Source organism: Pteropus alecto, unplaced genomic scaffold (genome assembly GCF_000325575.1).
Source record: "Pteropus alecto unplaced genomic scaffold, ASM32557v1 scaffold86, whole genome shotgun sequence".
Lineage (NCBI taxonomy): Eukaryota > Metazoa > Chordata > Mammalia > Chiroptera > Pteropodidae > Pteropus > Pteropus alecto.
The window spans coordinates 27,017,013-27,037,508 of NW_006442109.1; the positions used below are offsets into that span (position 1 = coordinate 27,017,013).

The window sequence follows — 20,496 nt, forward strand, 5'->3', positions numbered from 1 at the left end:
CTTCAGCAGCACATATACTAAAAATTGGAACAATACAGAGAAGATTAGAAAAAGGTGCCCCTTCCTCCAGTCTGTTGTGTGGGCTGCTCCAGATGACTGCTCTTCTCTACCCATCCCTGTGTACCGGGCACGAACTGCCCAAATATGCACGAGGGGTGTGATAAGATTCCTGTCTCTGACATGACCCATCGAAGGTCAGATATCCCAAGAGCAAAGCATAGTTCCTGTCTGACCATGAGAGAACAGGAAGCAAGAGAGCCCATGAAATCAACTTCATAAAACCAAAGTGGTTTCTATTTGTTCCTTGGAAATGCTGGGGGAAATTGCCATCTTTAGCACTAAAAACAAAGATAAACTGAGTACCATCTGGTGGCACGTCTACTCCTACCAGTCTCAGTGGTCCCTTCCTACCCCAGGCATGTGGCCTGAGCCTTGAGCAGACTGCGTGATAGGAGGCAAGCTCTGCAGATGCAAAGGGACACAGAAAGCTAAGTCCTGACTTTGGGAGCTTAACCCAAGCAGCTCTTCAAGTCTCATCCCACCAAGCCCTGTTAGGCTCACCTCCTCCAGCCCAGTGACCGAGTAGGCATGGCCTTTGACTAGCCCACAAGCCATTCTTGTCTCATACTGAACTGGAACAATTGTCTGTGGAACAAAAACCAGATAGCCTGTCAGGGGTTGGGAAAGAAAAGTTCTATAGCCCAAGACACAGTTCATACTTGTTCACTTTCTGGGTTCTTTGAGAACAAGGACTCCTCCATGCCCTGAAAGTGTACCTCCTGGCCATGAGAATACCCTTAATATTACAGGAGACACATTAAGAATATAAAACTAACTGGACAAAAAGCATGCTGCAAAAAAGGTACATACAGTATGACAACATTTTAAAAATAAAAATTTAGATGATGTATGCATAGAAAAATCCTGGGAAGATATATACCTAAGGTTCATTAAGAGTTATTACCTTTAGATGGGGTTAGTTTAGATAGGTTAATGTTTCTTCTGCTTTACTATATGGCTCAGTATTCTTCAGTGAGCACGTTCTTATTTCTGAAAGTACTAGAATATAAGCTCTACATTGAGACTTCACTTTAGTGAACAAAGAGGACAGATTTTCTTCATTTGCTAGAAGAGTACCTGGAGCCTCCTGGGAGCTCAATAAATGTGTTAGAAGAGGAGAAATATTTCAAAATAAAGGAAGTCTCTCTTATATTTCTTCCTGTTAATTTATTATCAGAGAAACTAACTAGACCATGGAGTATGAAGGAGCTCCCACAGAGATTCCCTCCAAATGCTGTCTCTCTCACCTTCTTCGGGAGCCTTGGAATGGATAAGTCATCTCGACTCAGACCCTTGGAAGGCCCCAGGTTGGGGGGGGTCTGTGTGTAAGGCACTGGCTACTGAGGGGACTGTGACACCAGCAGGGCCAGGTCATGCAGGTCAGAAGGATGGTCATTCCTGACAATTGGAGGCATACACACCCGGGTTGGTCTGTCATCTGAGCCTGTGGGGATGAGGTCTGAGTCCCTGAGCAGCGAGTTATCCATATTCCTCACCATCCGTGCAATCAACTCCCCCATATTCAGCCCAGAAGGAGAGGTTCCATAGGTCATGTTTGTGCCATCCTGAGGCCCAACGGGGAGGGCAGGGGTTAGTCCAGGAGAGGAAGAGAGAGCAAACAAAAGAGGGTGATAAAAAGGGAAGGAGATATAAGGGAGAGGACAGACAAAGGAAAAGAGGAGATATAAAAGAGCATGAATGGAGAAAAGGTGCAGAAAAGTGACACAGGAAGATGTTCTTCTACGGGTATGTTGTTCTAGCTAGTCTTCCCAAGCTTTCCTATCCATTGAGAGTCTTGGGAGAGGAAGGAACAGTAGTAATTCAACTCAGGCATGGAAAGCTCAGCAATGGAAAGCACTAAGACTGTTATATACTGAGCGGTCCCCAGGACAGGTGTGTCTCTGAAACTCAGGAGGCCTGGCCAAGTCTGCCATCTTCTCATCCTTGTCTCCAGTCTCAGTTTAAACCAACTTTGTTGCACTAAGAGAGTGACCATAGGCTGAGCTTCTCCCACAAAGCCCCATGTGTCAAGTGAGAGATGCAATCAAAGCTCAATGACTAGGAGGCTTTCTTAGGGCATTGACGGGCTCAGGTCCATAGCCAAGTATGTGGGCAGCTTAAGGAGGCTTCCTGGGACAGAGCAGTTCTAGCCATAGAGGCCTACACTGACACAGGCCTCTGTCCTATTTCCAATATTCCAGGGCTTAGAATGTCCTTGCTCATCCTCTATATTGAAAATCCCCGGGAACTCTTCTCCCTTGAGAAATTCCCAATTTTCAAAGTTGAGAGCCAGTTCCTACTTCCTAAAACAAAACATTCACTCTGTCTTAGATGAGAACCCTATGCTGTTCTTCACTGAGTAAGTCTTCCTGATATTTGGCTGCTCTCTACCCTGCACTCCATACCCCAGACTTACATCAATGGAGCAGCCCATGAGGGAGCCTCTCTCAATTGCTTTCTTCATGATCTTGTACATGTCTCTGGGAGCATCCTTGATCTCAAAAAACTCTGTCACTCCTCCTGTGAAGTCCTCCATGGCCTCTGTAGTGTTCCCACCTTTCAGAGCTTCATAGGAACCATGGAGCCTTGGAGAGAGGATGAAGACCAATCTGAAGTCACAGGGTTCCAGGAAACATGACCCAGGTGCCACCATTGCCACCAGAACTTTACTCTTGGGTCCTGTGATGTTCTCTCATCCAATTCTCCAACAACCCTGTAAGCTAATGGATAGGTACTATGATTCCCTTTCTTCACAATGGAAAAACTGAGCTCTAGAGGCAAAGTGACTCACTCAAGGCCACAGAGCCAGAGCACTGGGACTGGAGACTAGCTATTACTACTTCCTGATAGTTCTCTTGTCACTACCCCCTGAACCCTGATAGGGCTCCATTAAAGCCATCAGTAGCTGGGGTGGGGCTTCTAAGTTGAGGACCATATGGTTTTATTCATATACTGCAAGCTCACAAGGTTGAGCCAAGCAAGACCCTGGGATTTGAGCTTCAGAAATTAACGCTTGGATCCAGGACTTGTAGCATCACCATGAAGACAGAATTAAAGAGCTCATTATGGGAAGCTAAAGCTAAAGATTTCTTACATGTGTCTTCATTTCTATTCTTAAATATAGTGTTTTTAGTTAGAGCCGTTGCTGCCTGGACTTGATCTTCTCTGATATTGGGTCACAGTTGAACACACACACACGAGCACGCACACACACACACACACACACACACACACACAGCACACATGTGTGCACATGTGCACACAGACAAATGGCCCCTCTGATGAGTGAGACCTCAACTAGATTTTGTAGCCCAGATCCTCATTTCCAGACCTGCCTCACTTTTGAAAGTGTTGCCTTACTTAGCATAAGCCTTCTCCAGCAGAGCACTCCAGAACTCATTGCGGTGGTTGGATTTGGTGAAAACCAGTTGATTGTTGTAAGTTGGCAGGCAGTCATCAATAACCACGTCCACCCAGTCTCCATAGCGCCAGAACTGCACAGAAGCATCAAGCACAGAGTAACATCCTCAGAACACCATTGGGAAATGTGTCCCTACTCCACATTTCTTAGAGGTCTCTTTGATCCCAAAGCAGTCCTATTTCCTCAGCTCTACATCTTGGTGCTTGTTCATATTATTCTGGGTTTGGGATGTGTAAATCATTCTCTAACTGGACTGTGAGCTCCTTGAGAGCAGGAAGTGAGTTACGAACCATTTCGTCTCTGCCATAGAGTCCAGTCCAGTAATGGGGATGATAGGTACTCTGTGACTATCCAAGGAGTTGGAATTTTCATTCTCCAGCTCAGTAAGTCTGTGGTGGGGCCCAGGTATCAGTATTTTTAGATATCTCAGCTGATTCTAATGTGCAGCTAGGGTTGAGGACTACTGGTCTAGGTGAAAGTGAGGTATTGATTTATGTATTTCTTGATGACAAACAAGGTAGAAATTGCTGCTGAAGAAGGATTGACATGGAAGAGAAAGTGGCCAGAACATAATCTGACTGTAGCAGGAAAAAAAAAGGCCATAACAATCTGACGGTAGCATGAATGTTATGCAATAATTGCAATTTTGAATGTTGTTCTTTTATGAACAACTCAGTTTCAACTGGAAAAAAAAAAAAAGCCAAATGTTGCTTAATTTCCTTCTAATGACATTTTCCCCCTTATTGGCAAAAAATCTGTCTAGACTTTGTATTAATGTCCCTTTAGATATCAGACTCTTTAAATGTCAGAGGGAGAAACTAGCAGCTTGATGGCACAGAGGAGAAACAAAATTCAGGGCCTGGCTGCCTTGGCCATACTTGGATGGCAGGAGGATGCTGATCCTGAACCTGAAGAGAAGACCTCTCTGAGGCCTTCAGTCCTGAGGTACAGGATCAGTAGGTATGACTGATGATTTAGTCAGTCCCAGGACATTAGGAGCCTTCAGGGCTGGAGACAGATGGGTGACTCAGAACCCCGGGATCTGCTAGGTCCCTACATGTGGAACTCACTCAGTTCTGGGCTAGCACCAGGATTTGGCTCAATGCCAGGATAGTTTGGATCCAGAATATGTCCAATGTCTAAATGGATTCTGGAACAAAGGTTCATTTCTGGGCCAACCCAGAAACCTGGTCCCCAGATTAATCAGACTTTTCTTCCAGAGCCTAGAAGAGGTGAACGATAGACTTGGTATAGACTTGCCTTAAAGGGAAACAAGTAAACCGGAACCATAGTCGTGGACAGTGTTTCCTTCACAATCTAAAGGGCCCTATGGATCCTCAGTGGAAATATCTCAGAGATCTACTCGAGAAGGCCTGCAGGTAATAACAGCAGTCAACTAGCTGGAGAAGCAAAAATAGACCCACAGGCCAGCACATGGGATGTATTCCTGCCTTTCTGGGGCACAGCAGAGAGTGTGTGTGGGGGAGCAGAGATAAATAACTGCTTGAAGCCTTAATGGGGGTCACTGCCCACAGCCATGGCTGGGAGGGTGGGTAGAACCTTTCCTGGAGCTGCTGAGAAGTCAAAGCCAGGACACCAGTGGTGGGTGGATGGCAGCTAGCCCCCTTAACTACACTCCAATTATCTCACCTGGAAGTGGAAGATCCCTGCGTAGTTTTCTGTGAAACTCTGATCATGGGGTATAACTCGGAAAAGCAGGCGTTCATTTAGGGTCAGGCACGCAATGGCTGCGAGAAACCAGCAGTCCCCTGCAGGAAAGCATATGGCACATGTCACAGGAGGAGCCTGTACCTCCAGGGAAGAAAGGGATCCAATCCCACTGGTCTGCTCCACTTCTCTGAAGAACGAAGTTCAAGTGGTACTCACTGTCCTACTTTCAGATCTGACCTTACAGAGGTGTCAATCAGGGAAGGAGTCTGGCAGCAATGTGATCAACAGGGTAACTTACATCCCATGACTAGTTTTCCTAAAGGCTGTAGGTAATTCTTCCGTCTGCAATGTAAACTCACTTCCTTTTCGGACCTCAGTAGAGACAGAGCAGTAGGTCAGAATTTGGTCAGTCTTCCTAACTAACGTCTGTAGGAAATCTGCCCTGCCCATATCTTTGCAACGTGAGTCCATTTCCCCTTCTGACCTCAGTTGAGACTGAGCATCTGAGACCCATTAGTCAAGTGGGTTTGTATTGTAAAGAAAACCAGTTAGGCGGCTGCCCTGGAACCAGTCTATGAGGGGCATTAAGACATTGCTGGTAATGGAATGAGATGGGGACATTTTCTCATTCCCTGAACTTTCTTTCTAGCAGAGTATTGTATGTAGTCCTAGGTAACACTTTGTTCTGTGTGTGCATGAGTGAGCGTGTGAATGCCCAAGGGGCACACCTAGTACACTGACAGTTACAGAACTGCCTTATAAGAAGGATGGGTTCAGTATGCAGGCCTTTATTTTGCTCTGTGGGATGTGATAGCAACTTCGAGACTGCAGAGGGAGGCTGAGAGGTCCCCTGGCCCCCAATGAGGCAGCCAGCCTTTCCTTCGAAACAGTGTATTGGTAAAAAGGCTGATTACTAGCTTGCCCAGAGTTCCACTGGCAGCCTTCCCAGGGTGCAGGGACCTAGATATCTAAAACCTCCTCACCATCTCCTTCTGGGACCAAATTAGTCAAATTCCTTTCATTTGGTTCCTGACCTTTACTCTCAAATTTTAAATTATGTCTGTCTCTCCAGTTTTACTTCACAGAGCTTTCCCGCAGTCCACACCAAAGATAATACTTCCTGAACAAGAGGCTACGAGAGAGGAAGATCTAATGGAACAGCCAAAGTAACTAACCAGACAGTAAATTGGATGCTCATCCACGTGGCAAATGTCCTCTTTGTTGAAAGACTCCTTTACTATAGAGCTACCATGGGGCAATTTAAACAAGAGTTCAAGTTACAAGCACCCTTTTTGGTAACTCATTTCGTGTGTGTATATAGATTCTACATGCCCAAGGGGCATTTCGGTATACGGTTTCAGAGCTGTCTTTTAAGGAAGATGGGAACAGTCAAAAGCAGGGCTGAGTGGGGTGCATAAGTGTCCTTGAGACTCTGGAGGGGAGGCTGTGGAGTGAGGCCTACGTCTGTGAAACAGGGAAAAGAACTAATGAGAAATGTGGGAGGAACAGTAATTGAATGAACCAATCACAGCACATAAAGTAATCTTACAAAAACCTCCTCCCAAAAATTCATTAAAAGCAAAAACAGATTACTGTCCCTTTACTTCCTGTAAAGGGATCATACCTTTTAATCACCCCTGATTATTTGACTAAATATGACTCGATGGACTTTCCTACCTAAATCTCCTTGACAGATGTCAGTTCTATTGGCTCCACCAATGATAAATCTGGGATTCTCGCAAATTTCCTGTGAAACAAAAAGGAAAGAATAAAGCATTCACAGTTATTATTTATTGAGGTCCATTATGTAGTACTGACCTACAGTATCACAAGTGTTACATACACCACTCATTTAAGCCTCAAAAAACATCCTGTGAATTGGGCACTATCATTCTTATTTTTCAGATAAGGAAACCAAGGTTCAGATATTTTAAAAAACTTGTCCAAGGACACATAGCCGATAAGTGGTAGAGGCCAGAGCATGCCTCCTTTTCCCGGTGTTCCACATTGCTCCCTCACACTGACATGCTGTCTCATTAAGGATGCACTCTGAGAGGGCAGTGTTGTTACTGTCACAGCTGGCAAAGGGACAACAGAAAGTATGGCTTTTGTTTTGTTTTCTATGACAGGAAAAGAGGTGCAGGAGAGAAAATAAGGATCTTTCTCCCCAAGATGTGGTAACAGATATTTAGAGTTAGCATATGTCCCAGGATCCACAGGACTTGAAAGCTGGGGAGAGCAGAGAGCAAATTTTGGGCGGGCCTCAGAGGCCTCCCCATCTGTTGGTGAGTGCATTTCTTTAAGTTAACCCAGTATGGCACCCCTGGCCCAGCAGTTAAGTGAAGCCTGACAGAGGCCAACAGAGGGTGCTTTTGTTTTTGTTTGGGTGTGTCTTATGCTTTGTTTTATAACTTTTAAAAATTTGAAATAATTATAGCTTCTGTGTTGGTGTTAATACAGTTCTTCACAGCTTCAAGAAGCCTTGCTATCTCTGTGACATAGCCCTCTCTCCCTCCTCCCCACTCCCTATCCCCCTTTCCTCTCTCTATCAAAACAACCCAGCATATCTAAGTGAGCTGAAGCTCCCTGCATGCAGGAATCTGTCCCTTCTGCTAGAAGGAAAGTCTTGCTGAGACCGTACCATACACATCTCCTATCTGAAACTCTTACTGCAATGGAAGGATAAACCTCAACCAAGAATTTTTTAAAAGGTTACCTACCTATAGGAAGAGGAAGGGAATAAGGTGATGGGAATATAGATAGAAGTAAAACTCTGAATATAACGGAAAATAGTTTTAACTCAGAAATCATGTAAATTTTTACAGAATTAAAAGCCAAAATTAAAGATAATTTTAAAAAGCAATCTGTAACAGCTAAAAGCAATTTGAAGCAAAGGAACTTAGCTGCATATCAAGTTGCTGGCATGACTATACACATAAAAAGAGTGAGTTCGAGTGACTTAAAATATAACATTTTGGCTGTTTGTCCAAAACTTTAACATGTATACTGTAGGATAAAGTAAATAAGAATTTATGTTAATGTCATTAGGAATCAAGATTTTTTTAGTGTAAAAGAAAATATGTAAAATTATAAAATTGAATAACAAGTAATAACCCTGCAGTATTGAAGTTGAAATGGATATTAACTCATGATTTATGTTTGTCTTTCTAAATTATTTCCTATCTCTCTGCACTAAAAACAAAACACAACAAATGAAAAAAAACTAATAGCAATAACAATCTGGTAGTAAAGAGAACGTCAACATTAGGGTTGTGGTCTTTAGAAATCATTTCCCAATAATAACATGTAAAATTCATTTTTCCAAAGAAGAGTTCTTTCTTTTAAATAAACAAAGAAGCCAATTAAGATATAGTGGACATATTTTTGTCTCCCCAGTGTTTTTGCCTTCTTAGAATACATTCTCCTTTCTCCTGATATTATACTTCAATTTTCCACTGGGAAGCAACCCCACTGTCGGCCCATGTTGTTCCGATGGGCTTCTGCCTCATCCAGCTCCAGATGTATAGTTGGGGCAATTAAAAGTGAGAGTGACTGGTTCAGAATAACCACATGACCAAATCTGGGCCAATGAGATATGCGTCAAGACTTGTAACTATTGAAAAAAAAAACCAAAATATCCTTCTGCCAGAGTTGCTAAGCTGGTCAGCCTGAAGTTGCTGGTGGCAATTTTGCCCCATTGTGAAGTTGGCTTACTTGAGAATAAAGCCAACTCAGAGGAAACAGATGGGGGAGTAGGGGAGTCAGAGGAAGGAGGAGATAGATAGATAGATAGATAGATAGATAGATAGATAGATAGATAGATAGATAGATAAATAGATAGATAGATAGATAGATAGACAAACAGATAATATTAGAGACTGTGTCTTGATGACATGGTTTGAGAGCTGTATTCAGTGTCTAGATCCAACATTGCCCTTAAACATTAAAGTTATATGCGAGTTTTTGGTTTAAATTGGTTTGAGTTGGGCCTCTGTTACTTGCCAGCTGAAACACTTGACTACTTTATGTTCTTCCCCTGTTATAAGGAATATATTATAGAGTGACTCAAATCTAGAAATTTAGCTACATTTTTTAGCTGTCACAGGTGTAGCTTCCTCCCCTTGGTCTATAAGTTTAAAAGCACTCCTCATTCTCCCACCTCCCACCAATTCCAGGGCTGACTACTTGGAATGACAGAAGCAACTATACTGATATCTATTCTGTTTAGTGGTCCAGGTTTTTGAAGGGAGTTACATTTTTTTTACATTAATAGAGATTCCCCAATATACCACATTTACCTTCAACACTACTTCAGTTAAATTCACCAAACATTAATTGAGCTCTATGTATGTACAGAACTAAAGGAATTAAGGATACAATAAAAATGAGAAATTATCCTTGCCTGCCCTCCAGGAAACCCATGGCCTAGTGACACTCAATTGTTTGTCTTCATAAAAGATGTCTGTTTGGTGAGGGTCAGTTACCAAACTTGTTGAGGGTTAATTCATAAAAAATCTTTGATTTTACCTGAATTTATTTGATACTTCCTCCACACAACCAACTTCTTCCTCTCTCTCTTTACTTATAAACAAACAAAAATATCCCCAAGAATGTCTGAGACCTGATTATGTTGGTTGATATGAACAAAAGATAAATGGTCCCAGCTCTGTCATTTTAGCTCGGGCCCCTAAACAACTAAGGGACCTCTAGCTGCACCTTTGGCTATAATTTAGCTTGGATACTACATCTGTCAGTGATGGATTCCCAGCAATGAGCAACAGATGACCATTTCCTCAGTTCTTGAGTATTGTGGTTTACATAGTATTGCCAAACTTTTTTTTGTATACCTCCATCAATGCTTACCCTAGGTAAGTATTCTTATTAGTTTTAAATTGTATTAGTGTATATATTGTACAACATAATGTGCATTATAAAATAAACAAAACGTACATTTAAAAGGATGGGCTATAAAAGATATATATTTATATATAGGGTACTTCTGGCCAAAAACTTTCCAATATTAATGACACTATATAACCACAGATCCAAGTAGCTCAAAGCATATCAAACAGAGTAAATACCAGTAAAACAAAACAAAACAAAACTACCTTAGGCATATCATATTCAAACTGCAGATAATCAAAGACAAAGAAAAAAAATTTGAAAGAAGAGGGAAAAAATATCCTTTGTATAGCAGAACAAAGATAAGAATTCTAGCAGACGTCTCTTCAGAAACCATACAAGCAAGGAAGATTAGAATGAAATATTTAAATTGATAAAAGAAAAATCCATCAACCTAGAATTCTATATGCAGAGCAATTGCCTTTCAAACTGAAGGAGAAATAAACTCTCAGACAAGTAAAACCAGAAGAACTTCATTGCCAGCAGACATGCCTTACAAGATATGTTAAAAGAAGTTCTTCAGGGAGAAGGAAAATAATGCAGGTCAGAAACCTGGACCTATATAAAGAAAAGAAGAGCATCAGAGAAGGAATAAATTCAGGTAAAAGAAAACTTTTACTATGGCCATGCCACCCTGAACAAGCCAGATCCCATCTGATCTCAGAAGCTAAGCAGAGTCAAGCCTGGTTAGTACTTGGATGGGAGACCACCTAGGAAGACCAAATGTTGTAGGTGTAAAAAAAAAAAAAAAAAACTTAAAAAAAATTCTTAATCTAAAGGTAACTTTGTTTAAAGTAATAATAATAACAACAATGTGTTGAGTAATTCTAGCATATAGATAAGTGAAATGAATGACAGTAACATCATCAGGGAAGGAAGGGAAGAATGGGAATTTTTTATTACAAGGTACTAGACTACATATATAATTGTATAGTGTTATTTGAAAGTGGAATTAGATTAGTTGTAAATGTATACTGGAAACTTTAGCATAACCATTAACATTTTTAAAAAGAAGTATAATCTATATATTTAAGAGAGGAGATAAAATGGAATCATATAGAATACTCAATTAAAACCAGAGAAGGCAGAAAAGAGGAGAGGGGAGAAACAAAGAACAATTGTAACAAATAGAAAATAGTTACAAACATGGTAGATATTAATCCAACTATATCATAATTACTTAAAAATGAGTGGTCTAAATATAGCAACTAAAAGAGATGTTATGAGACCCTTAAGAAACTTATTTTAAATACAAACTCGGATAGCTAGAGGAGGATATACTCTACTAACACTAATCAAAAGAAAGTTCGAGTATTAATTTCAGACAAAGCAGACTTCATAACAAGGAAAATGATCAGAGATAAAGAGATATATATACTATATAATGATAAAGGAGTTATTTCTCCCAGAAAACATAACAATTCTAAATGTAGATACACCTCACAACAAAGTATTAAAAGACAGGAGGCAAAAAGTAATATATCTAAAAGAGAACTAGACAAATCTAGTATTATACTTGGAGACTTTTGATAATTATAGATCAAGCAGGCAGAAAATCAGTAAGGATAGAGTTGACCTGAATAGCACTATCAATCAACTTGATCTAATTGACATTTATGGAATATTCTCTTCAACAATAGCAGAATAAACATTCTTCTCAGGATCACATAGAAGAGTCACTAAGATAGACCACTTCTGGGCCAGAAAACACACATTAACAAATTTAAAAGAATAGAAATCATACAAAGTATGTTCTCAGACCACAGTGGAATGAACCTAGAAATCAATAGCAATAAGATAATGGGAAAATCTCAAACTATTTCGAAGTTAAACAACATACTTCTAAATAACACACAGATCGAAGAAGAAGTTTCAAAATATTCTTTTGTCTATCAGCTGAGAGGGACAATGACAATGATACCCCGGTAGCGATGAGCACACCTAGCACTCTGATCTTGGTTTCTAATACTATTTTCCAATAAAAGGTACCAGGGCTCCTAAGACTGGGGCAGGAAATATACAAGATGAGCCTGGAGTATCTTGTAGTGTCAGAAAATAAGGAAGTGCTCAAAGGGGAAAAAAACCCACATCACAACAGTAAGGATATGTCAGAGGGACAGGAACTCCCAATGACTGAAGCTGAAAAAATCTGAGCAACAAAAAAAAGTACTATTGGATTATGATACAAAATACAAGATAAAATATCCATGAGTCTACATTGAAATAAGTGATTGAATAAATAAATAAATGAAGAGAATAGAAAAAGCTCCCATGCAGAATTCTCAATACTTTATGTAGCTACTCTGCCCTCAGGGAGGTAGAGCATAACTCCCATTCCTTAAGTGTGGTCTTATGTTTAGTGACTTGCTCCCAACGATTACCGTATGGAAAAGGGGAAAAAAGTAACTTTACAGTAGGGAAAACTGACAAACACTACTTCAGCCAGTTCAAGATCAACATTGGTAAGACATGTTGATAGTCTGTATCCTTGAAACGCAATGTAATAAAAATGGTACTTTATCTCTGTGGTCTTCCTCCCCAAACCCCATAAGCTCAGTCTAATCAGGAGAAAACCAGCAGAAAAGTGCCAGTTGAAGAATACTATACAAAATACCTGACTAGCATTCAAAACTGTCAAGGTCTTCAAAAACAAAGAAAGTCTGAGAAACTGTCACAGCCAAGAGAGGCTAAGGAGACATTACTACTAAACACAATGTCATATCCTAGGTGGAATCTTGGAACAGAAAAAGGATATTAGCTAACAACTAAGGAAATCTGAATAAAGTATGAACTTACTTCAAGTAATAAGAATGTATCAATTTTAGTTAATTAATTGTAGCAAATGCACCAGAATAATGAAAGATACTAATAATAGGGAAAATTGGGGACAGGGTACACAGCTGCACAATATTTCTGTAAATCTAAAACTGTTCTAAAATTGGACATTTATTTGATAAACAGATAGAACTAGTTCAAATATTTTTTCATACACTCCAATAGATCAGCTTGTAGACCCGCTGGTTTGCACACATCCAGCCTTGGAGCCCACTGATTTAGACAGTTCCTCGCCTGCTCTAAATGCAGTGGACCCTTTTGGGGTTATAAGTTCCCCCACGCAGGGTAAAGGGCCTGGTCCCGCACACCCCGAGGTTTTTGACCTATTCAGCTGAAACAAATGGGCTCCTCAGTTGCACAGTGGGGTATCCTTGAGCACACTGCTTCACCCTGCAAGGAGTATGGCTGGTCATCAGCGACCTTTCTGTTCAAACAGAAGTGACATGTCACTAATGAGGCAGCCTTAGGTGAAAGGTTAAGAAGGTAAGTCTCCAGCCTCCTGCAGCCCCTTATTTCTTAACTGTTCACCGCCTTCCATTAACTCTCCTTGAAACTATGAGCCTTAGTTCTCTTAAAACTCCATTTTCCCACCCCCAGAATACCTGCTCTCAAGAAGGGACATGATAATCAATTATCCCTTCTATTTTACTATAAATTTATGTCAGTGTATTAGCTCTCTTAAAAATATTTACAGCCTCAGGGACCTATAAAATATTATAATCATCTCTAGTTCAGGAATAGAAAATAACATCTCTAGTCTGAAGAGAAAGCAGGAAGATATTTTGAGGGTGCATGGGTAGGAGAACCTTGGTAAGCCACTTGCTCTGAGTGGGCCTCAGGCTCTGGACCACTTGACCTCCTGTCCCCAGGAGCTGTCCCCTCTGTCACCTCCCATCCCTACCTTTGGCCTTTTCCACGTGATGGCCTTCATCTTGGTTTTCTGGATCAGTTCATGGGAGCCTAGGGCCTGAACACCGGCTGGGAATACACGGTCTTCAAAGAGGCACTTCTGAGCCAGGCACCGTTGTCTGAGAATCACAAAATCTTGCCCCTCAAACTTGAGGGGCTGTGTGACTGTGCCCTCTCCATTTCTCCTGTCCCTCTCCCGGATTACGCGGTCACAGAAGAATCCTGGCAGCATGTAGGGCATGGTGACTGCTCAGGGAATGGAGCAGGGCCTTCGCTGTGGCCTCTCTCCCCCTGCGCCCTCAGTCCAGGCCTAATCCTCTCTTGAATGGGCCCGAGCCTATATAGCTCCTCCACCCTCAGCAGCGCGATGCAAATGAACACAGCTGAGAGAGAGAGGCCGTGATCAGAGTCAGCAGCTTTGGCTGGAGGCCCCTGAGCCCACAGTCAAGGGGCAGCACCATGTCAGTCAGAGAGGGAGCCAGCGAGGGGAGCGAGAGAGCCAGGGATAGCCCTAGGATAGGCCACAATGGCCTGTAGACCTTTAGGGTACTTCCATCAGCCTTGCTGGGATTCTTGCTTTAAAAAGAGAAAATATAGTTACAGTGGGGCTTACCCTGCCTCAGCAAAAGGCATTCATGCCTTTGACACTGGCGGCCAATGGGATATAGCATGGGGCCTTCGAAACATGCTGTATACACTAATCCTATACAGGCTGCTGAATGCATAGAAGGAATCTGCTCTAAGCCATTGTCTGAGGTTAATGAAGCCTTCATTCTCCTGATGTCCCTGCCCCATCCCCCCAAAGACCTTGGCTAGCCATTTAGGGACTCTAATCTGTGAGAGGGACCCAGAGGGTAGGTGACTCAACTTCAAATGACAGTCCCCATTAGAGTGGGTCCCAGTGGCGGTGAACAGACATCCATGTCCTGCAAATTCAGGACCTAAGAGGCAGAGAATGTGGTGGGTGAGGAAGGAGGATAATTGTATGTCAGAATTATATTCATAAGAAAGCTCAACTTTTTCACTGTGCTTAAATGGGCAACTCTAACATGAGAGCACGGAGCTGATACAGGTGGAAACTCAGTTCTGGCAGCCTGCCCACTAAGAGGATCTTGTCTCCTCATGCACTTGTTGACTCCTGTTGGCCTTCATCTATTCTAGGCTTCTCAAAGTGTGGACTTTGGACTACCTGCATCAGAATCACCTGGGATGACAGTTTAAAATGCAGATTCCCGGGACTCATCTCAGGATTCAAATATTCTTGGTAGAGTCTGGGACTCTGCAATTTAAATAAGCACACCATGAGATTTTTATGTCCACTAGAGTCTGAAACAATGGTTTTAGCATTATAAGGCACTATAATATCTCGAAAGAATTTGTGAGGTTAGTTCTTATAAAAAATATTTTATTGGCCTTTTGAGCCACGCTTCTCTTGCTCAGGACTGCTTCCACGTCTGGAAGTGTACTTTCCCTTCTAATAAAGCTTTTCTTTTCTACTGTAAAAAAAAAAAATATTTTTACTCAGTTTATACATGAACAAAGTTGAAAAAAAATCAGACAATATACAAGGTACATAGAGGGATAGCAATCTCTTGCCTTGCAAATCCCTTTCCTCAGAGACAGCCAGTTTCAATTCTTTTAGTTCATTCTTCTGATATTTACTGCTATATTTCTAAATAATGTGCTTATTACTTTTTAATTTATTATTTTTAGAACGTATCAGTAGGGTTCCTATTTTGGTGAATGAGATTTAGGCTTTTTACATTATGCTCTGCTCACCATCTTCCCAAAATAGTTATGTCATAAATTTTGGTAAAATTAAAATTCAGTATTTACTTTAGTATGATTAGGTAAATATTGTTCACTTCTTAGCTAGGTAGTATCCTGTGTTACATTTCCTTTCTGTATAAATGTTTTCTTTCTCTTATTCTTTAGAATTATCTTACGTTCTCTGTATCTATCAATGCTTTTCCCCAGCAACGGTTTTTCCAAAAGCTTAAATTTATCAAATAACCTAGCTGTTCCATTGCTTCCTCACCAAGGCCTTCCTTTGCAGCCTCCTCCTATATGAACCAGATCAGCTGTTCTCCTGGGTGGAATTTCATTTCTAAAATTTTAACTGCGCTTTAGTTTACTCCTGGATGTTATTGGCACACAACTTGCAGCTTCCTGAGAATGGGTGTGTGGGAGGTGAACCGCCTGAGTCCTTGACAGTCTAACTTATCTCTTTTCTACCTATGCATTTGATTCAGAATTTGGCTCAGTATTTTAGGTTAAAAACCAGTGTCCTTCAGAATTTTTAAGGTATTGTTTCATTGCTCCTGGTACCTGGTATTGTTGTGAAGTATGATGCAATTTTGATGAACATTCCTTTGTATTTGACCTGTCTTTTCCTTCTAAAAGCTTTTAGGGTTTTCTCCCTTCCCATCCCCAATCCCCAATTCCAAAATCCACATATATGTGCCTTGGTATGAGTTTATTTTTTTAATTCTTTGTGCTGAGCACTCAGTGAATCTTTTCAACATAGAGACTTTTGTCCTCAGTTCTGAGATATTCTTATATTATTTCTTTGACTTTTCTCTCCCTTTCAATTCTTTTATTTGGAACTCCTAAAAAATCAGATGTTAAATCTCCTCTAATTTTATTGTATTTTCTTATTTTTGTTTGTTCTACATTCCAGATTTCCTTGATTTTACATTTTAATCCTGCTATCGAAATTTAAAACTTCAACTATCATAGTTTTCTAGCTTCCTATTAGAAAAAATATCAAACTTCTAGAAAAGTTTAAAAAATGGGCACCCATATAATCTATATCTAGATTCAACAATTGTTAACATTTTGCCATCTTTGTTTTATCTAACTATATATGTATAGATAGATTATAGTTTTTTGTTGAACTATTTTGTAGAATGTTTTGGGTATCACGACACTTCACACCTAAATACTCAAGAGCATACTTAGGGTACAGCAAGTACCTCCTAAGGACAAGAACACTCTCCTACTGACTGTAGTGTCATTATCACTAAGAAAATTAACTATTGTTCTCCAATATTATCTAAGATCTAATGCATATGCTAATTTTTTCATTTGTTCTTTGTCTTTTATAGCTGCTTTTATTTTTTTGAACCAGATCCCATTAAGGTTCACACACTGAAATTTAATAATTCAATAATTGGATTAGGTGATGCTGAAGTGAGAAATAGTGAACTGGAATCTAGATCAGAGGTCACAAAGAATACCACACAGAGAATCAAGGAGATGGGAAATTTTTTTAAAAGAAAGAAAAAAAAAGTTAAGATATACGCAGGATAAAGCAAGGTAAGTTCAGCATGTATCTAATTGAAGTTGTAGAAGAAGATGGGGAGAATTAATATTTTAAGAGGTTTTCTACAATAGATCAATGACCCCAATCCTCAGATTCAGGGATCCCAATGAATCCTAAGCAGGAAAGGTATAAGAAATGTATGTTTAGATACAACATAGTGATATTGCGGAATACCACAGACAGATTGATCTTAAGCAGTCAGGGAGTAAAGTCAGGTGACCTATTAAGGGACAGCAGCCATTAATAATGACTGCTGATTTTAACAAAAACGTAATCCAGAGACAGTAGTGAGAATCAACCCAGGACTGATTACTCGGGAAAACAACTATAAGGGCGAGAACAAATTTCATACGAATAAAAATTGAGAATGATTACCACAAAGAGACACTCACTAAAAGAACTTCTGAACGACATACTTTAGGAAAAAGTAAAATTATTGAGAAGGAAAACACTAAGACTCAAGAAAGAACAGTAAACAAAGAAATTGGTAGACGCGTGTGAATCTAAACAAACACTGGCTGTGTTAAACATCACATTATTTTCTAATTTTTAAGGTTGAAAAATCAAGATAGAGCTAAAATTCTGAACAACAATGGCATATTAGTTAGGAAAGGATTACTTAGAGTTAAAGTACTCCATAGTCATATTGTTTATGAGAAAAATAAAACAATTGATCAATTTCAGGCTTTATCACAATAAATATGTATGTTAACAATTTAGGGCAACCATTGATAAAACAGAAATAGTCAATAACTCCCAAACTTGGAGGAAGAAAAAAATGAGAGAAAACACTTTTAAACGATTTTTTAAAGAGCATAAAGAGAAAGAAAGGAACATTTAAAAAGCAATACAAACAGAAAGGTTATGGTTAAGATGATAGAAACAAATTCAAAATGTATCGATGTTCATAATCAATGTAAATAGATTAAAATCTCCAGTTGAAAGAAAAAATTTTTCAGATTGGATTTTTTAAAAAAAGTTAAAAACAACTTATAAGAAACATACCCAAGATGTTAGGAAATAGAAATGTTGAAAGCAAAAGAATGAAAAAATATATATATCAAGCAAAAACTTGCCCCCAAAGCTTATATATCTACATTAATTATGTAACTACATTAATTATATAACTCCATTTCAGCAAAAAGAAAAAGACTTTCTTAGGAATAAAAAGGGTCACTACAAAGTCCTAGAAAAATAAATATTACTACTGACTCAAGTAGAAAAACAATTTTAAATGATCCCATGGTTATTGAAGCCTTTGCCTCAATAAATAAAAGTCTTCCCTTATGAAAACACTGACAAAATTCTACCAAATATTTAAGAAACATTTAGTTTTTATCTTAGATAATCTATTTCACAGAATAGAAGAAGGAACTTTCCCCACTCATTTTGTTATAAAAATAACAACAAAAGATGCCTAGGACTAAATCTAATAAAGGGTATTCAAGACCTTTATAGTGAAAATTATTTTTAAAAACTTCATTGAAAGATACTAAAGAAGACCTATATAAACGGAGAGACATCCCTTTTCATGGATAGGAAGATTCAGTATTGACAAGATGTGTATTCTTCCCATATTGATTCAATGCAATCCCAATGAGAAGCCCAACAGGATTTTTTGTGGAACTCAACACTCTGATTCTAAAATTTAAATGGAAAGGCAAAGAGCCAGATATAGCTAAAACAAAAAACAAAAAAGAAAAAGAAAAACAAGTACTGGATGTCAACATTTATTGTACAAGGTGGCACAAGATGTAGTGTTGGCACAAAAATAGGCAAATAAACACAAATGGAACACAATAGAGTACAAAAACAGAACCACACATTGATAGACATTTGACTTATTTAAAAAGGGGCATTGAAAAACAGTGAAGAAAGGATTGTTTTTTAAATAAATTGTGTTGGGACCTTTGAATATCCATACGGAAAAACAACAAAATGTAATTCCTATCTTACGTTATATGCAAAAATCACTTCTAAGTGGATTATAGACCTAAATATAAAGGCAGAAAAATTATTTCTAAATGATAATAAAGAAGAGTGACTTTGGTTTAGGAAAAACTTTGACAGAACACATAAAACACTAACTATAAAGGAAAAAATAATAAATTAAGAATTAATTTAGACCTTTTAATTAAGAGGTTTTCATTAAGAATTTTTTTTTAAAAAAGATACCCTTAAGAGAGTGGAAAGGCAGGTCAAAATAGGAGAAGAAATTTCTAGCACACCTAACCAATAAACGATTACCATCAGAATATACAAAGAATGCCTGCAGTTCAAGTTGAAAAAGACAAAAGAAAAATGAGCCAAAGACCATTATCATGTTTTTTATGGACAGCAATATAACAAATGGTCAAGAAATATATAAATGTTTAAAAGATGCTCTGACTTAATCCAGTAAAGCTATCTTTTCATACAGTTCTTAGCTATTTCTGTCCCTGCCCCTCCCATCTGAAGCATTATACTGCTGAGTTATTTCAGCATGTTAGCCACGATGTCTAGAGCTCTGTCCCCCATGTCATGACCCTCAGGAGGAGCTGCTGTCTTTGGAATATAATGGGAGGCAGTCCTAAAAGTTATTTATAAAATTGTCACTTTCACCAAAACTTATGCCCCACTACCCCCACCCCAGGATGACACTGTCATGATTTTCTGCTGAGTCTGGAGAGGAAGGGCTGCCTCTCAACTGGGCACCTCGTTTTGCCTTTCAATTACCATCATCGTTACTTATTGACTCGTGATAAGCATGTCATATACAGTATCTCATTTAATCCTTACAACTCAATGAAAGTAGGAAGTTTCATTTTTTTTTCACAGATGAGGAAATTGAGACCCTGGAATGGTCAGCAACTCGCCTGAGGACACATTATTAAGAGGTAGAGCTGGGATTTGAATCAAGTCGTTCTGACTTTGAAGCCCGTGCACTTCATCATTGTGCTTCTGTCCTTTGCTGCCTATGCTAACAGTATTCCTACCTTACCTTAAGTGTATACTGGGACTTTATGAATGCTGGCTCAGAACCGCCATAAGATGAGAATATCATTATCCCCATTACAGAAAAGTGAAATTTATAAAGTTTGTATGACTTACTTCCAGGGACCAAACACAAAACACATGCCCCCCTCTCAGGGGGTGGAGTAACATGCTTTTAGATTCAGGCACAACTAGGATTGTGTTCCCAGGTATCTTGGGGTTAAGGTTCAGTGCTTTTACCCAGGGTACCTAGGTTCAAGTCCCGGTAAGGGAAGAATATTTCTCCTTCTTCCTCCCCAGTGGCAGGAGCACTTCCCAGCTTGCGCCATGCGGGGAAGGCAGGAAACACAGCACCATGGCCCAGCTGTTAGTGAAACACCGGCAGCAGCGATTTCTTGCA

The 20,496-nt window shown here is 39.7% G+C and overlaps 1 protein-coding gene across 3 annotated transcripts in view; it reads right to left on the reverse strand.

Annotated features, from left to right (window-relative positions):
- The window catches only part of CAPN3 (calpain 3), a 42,268-nt gene that overhangs the window by 16,041 nt on the left and 5,731 nt on the right, over positions 1-20,496 (reverse strand). For 2 of the 3 annotated variants that reach the window (XM_006920456.3, XM_006920455.3), the window contains exons 2-7: positions 6,830-6,899; positions 5,132-5,250; positions 3,421-3,554; positions 2,477-2,645; positions 1,482-1,625; positions 562-645 (exon numbers count right to left, since the gene is read on the reverse strand). In XM_006920456.3, coding sequence (XP_006920518.1) covers positions 562-645; positions 1,482-1,625; positions 2,477-2,645; positions 3,421-3,554; positions 5,132-5,250; positions 6,830-6,899 — 720 coding nt within the window. The remainder of the gene's footprint in view (positions 1-561; positions 646-1,481; positions 1,626-2,476; positions 2,646-3,420; positions 3,555-5,131; positions 5,251-6,829; positions 6,900-20,496) is intronic. The other variant, XM_006920457.3, reaches the window with a different exon arrangement.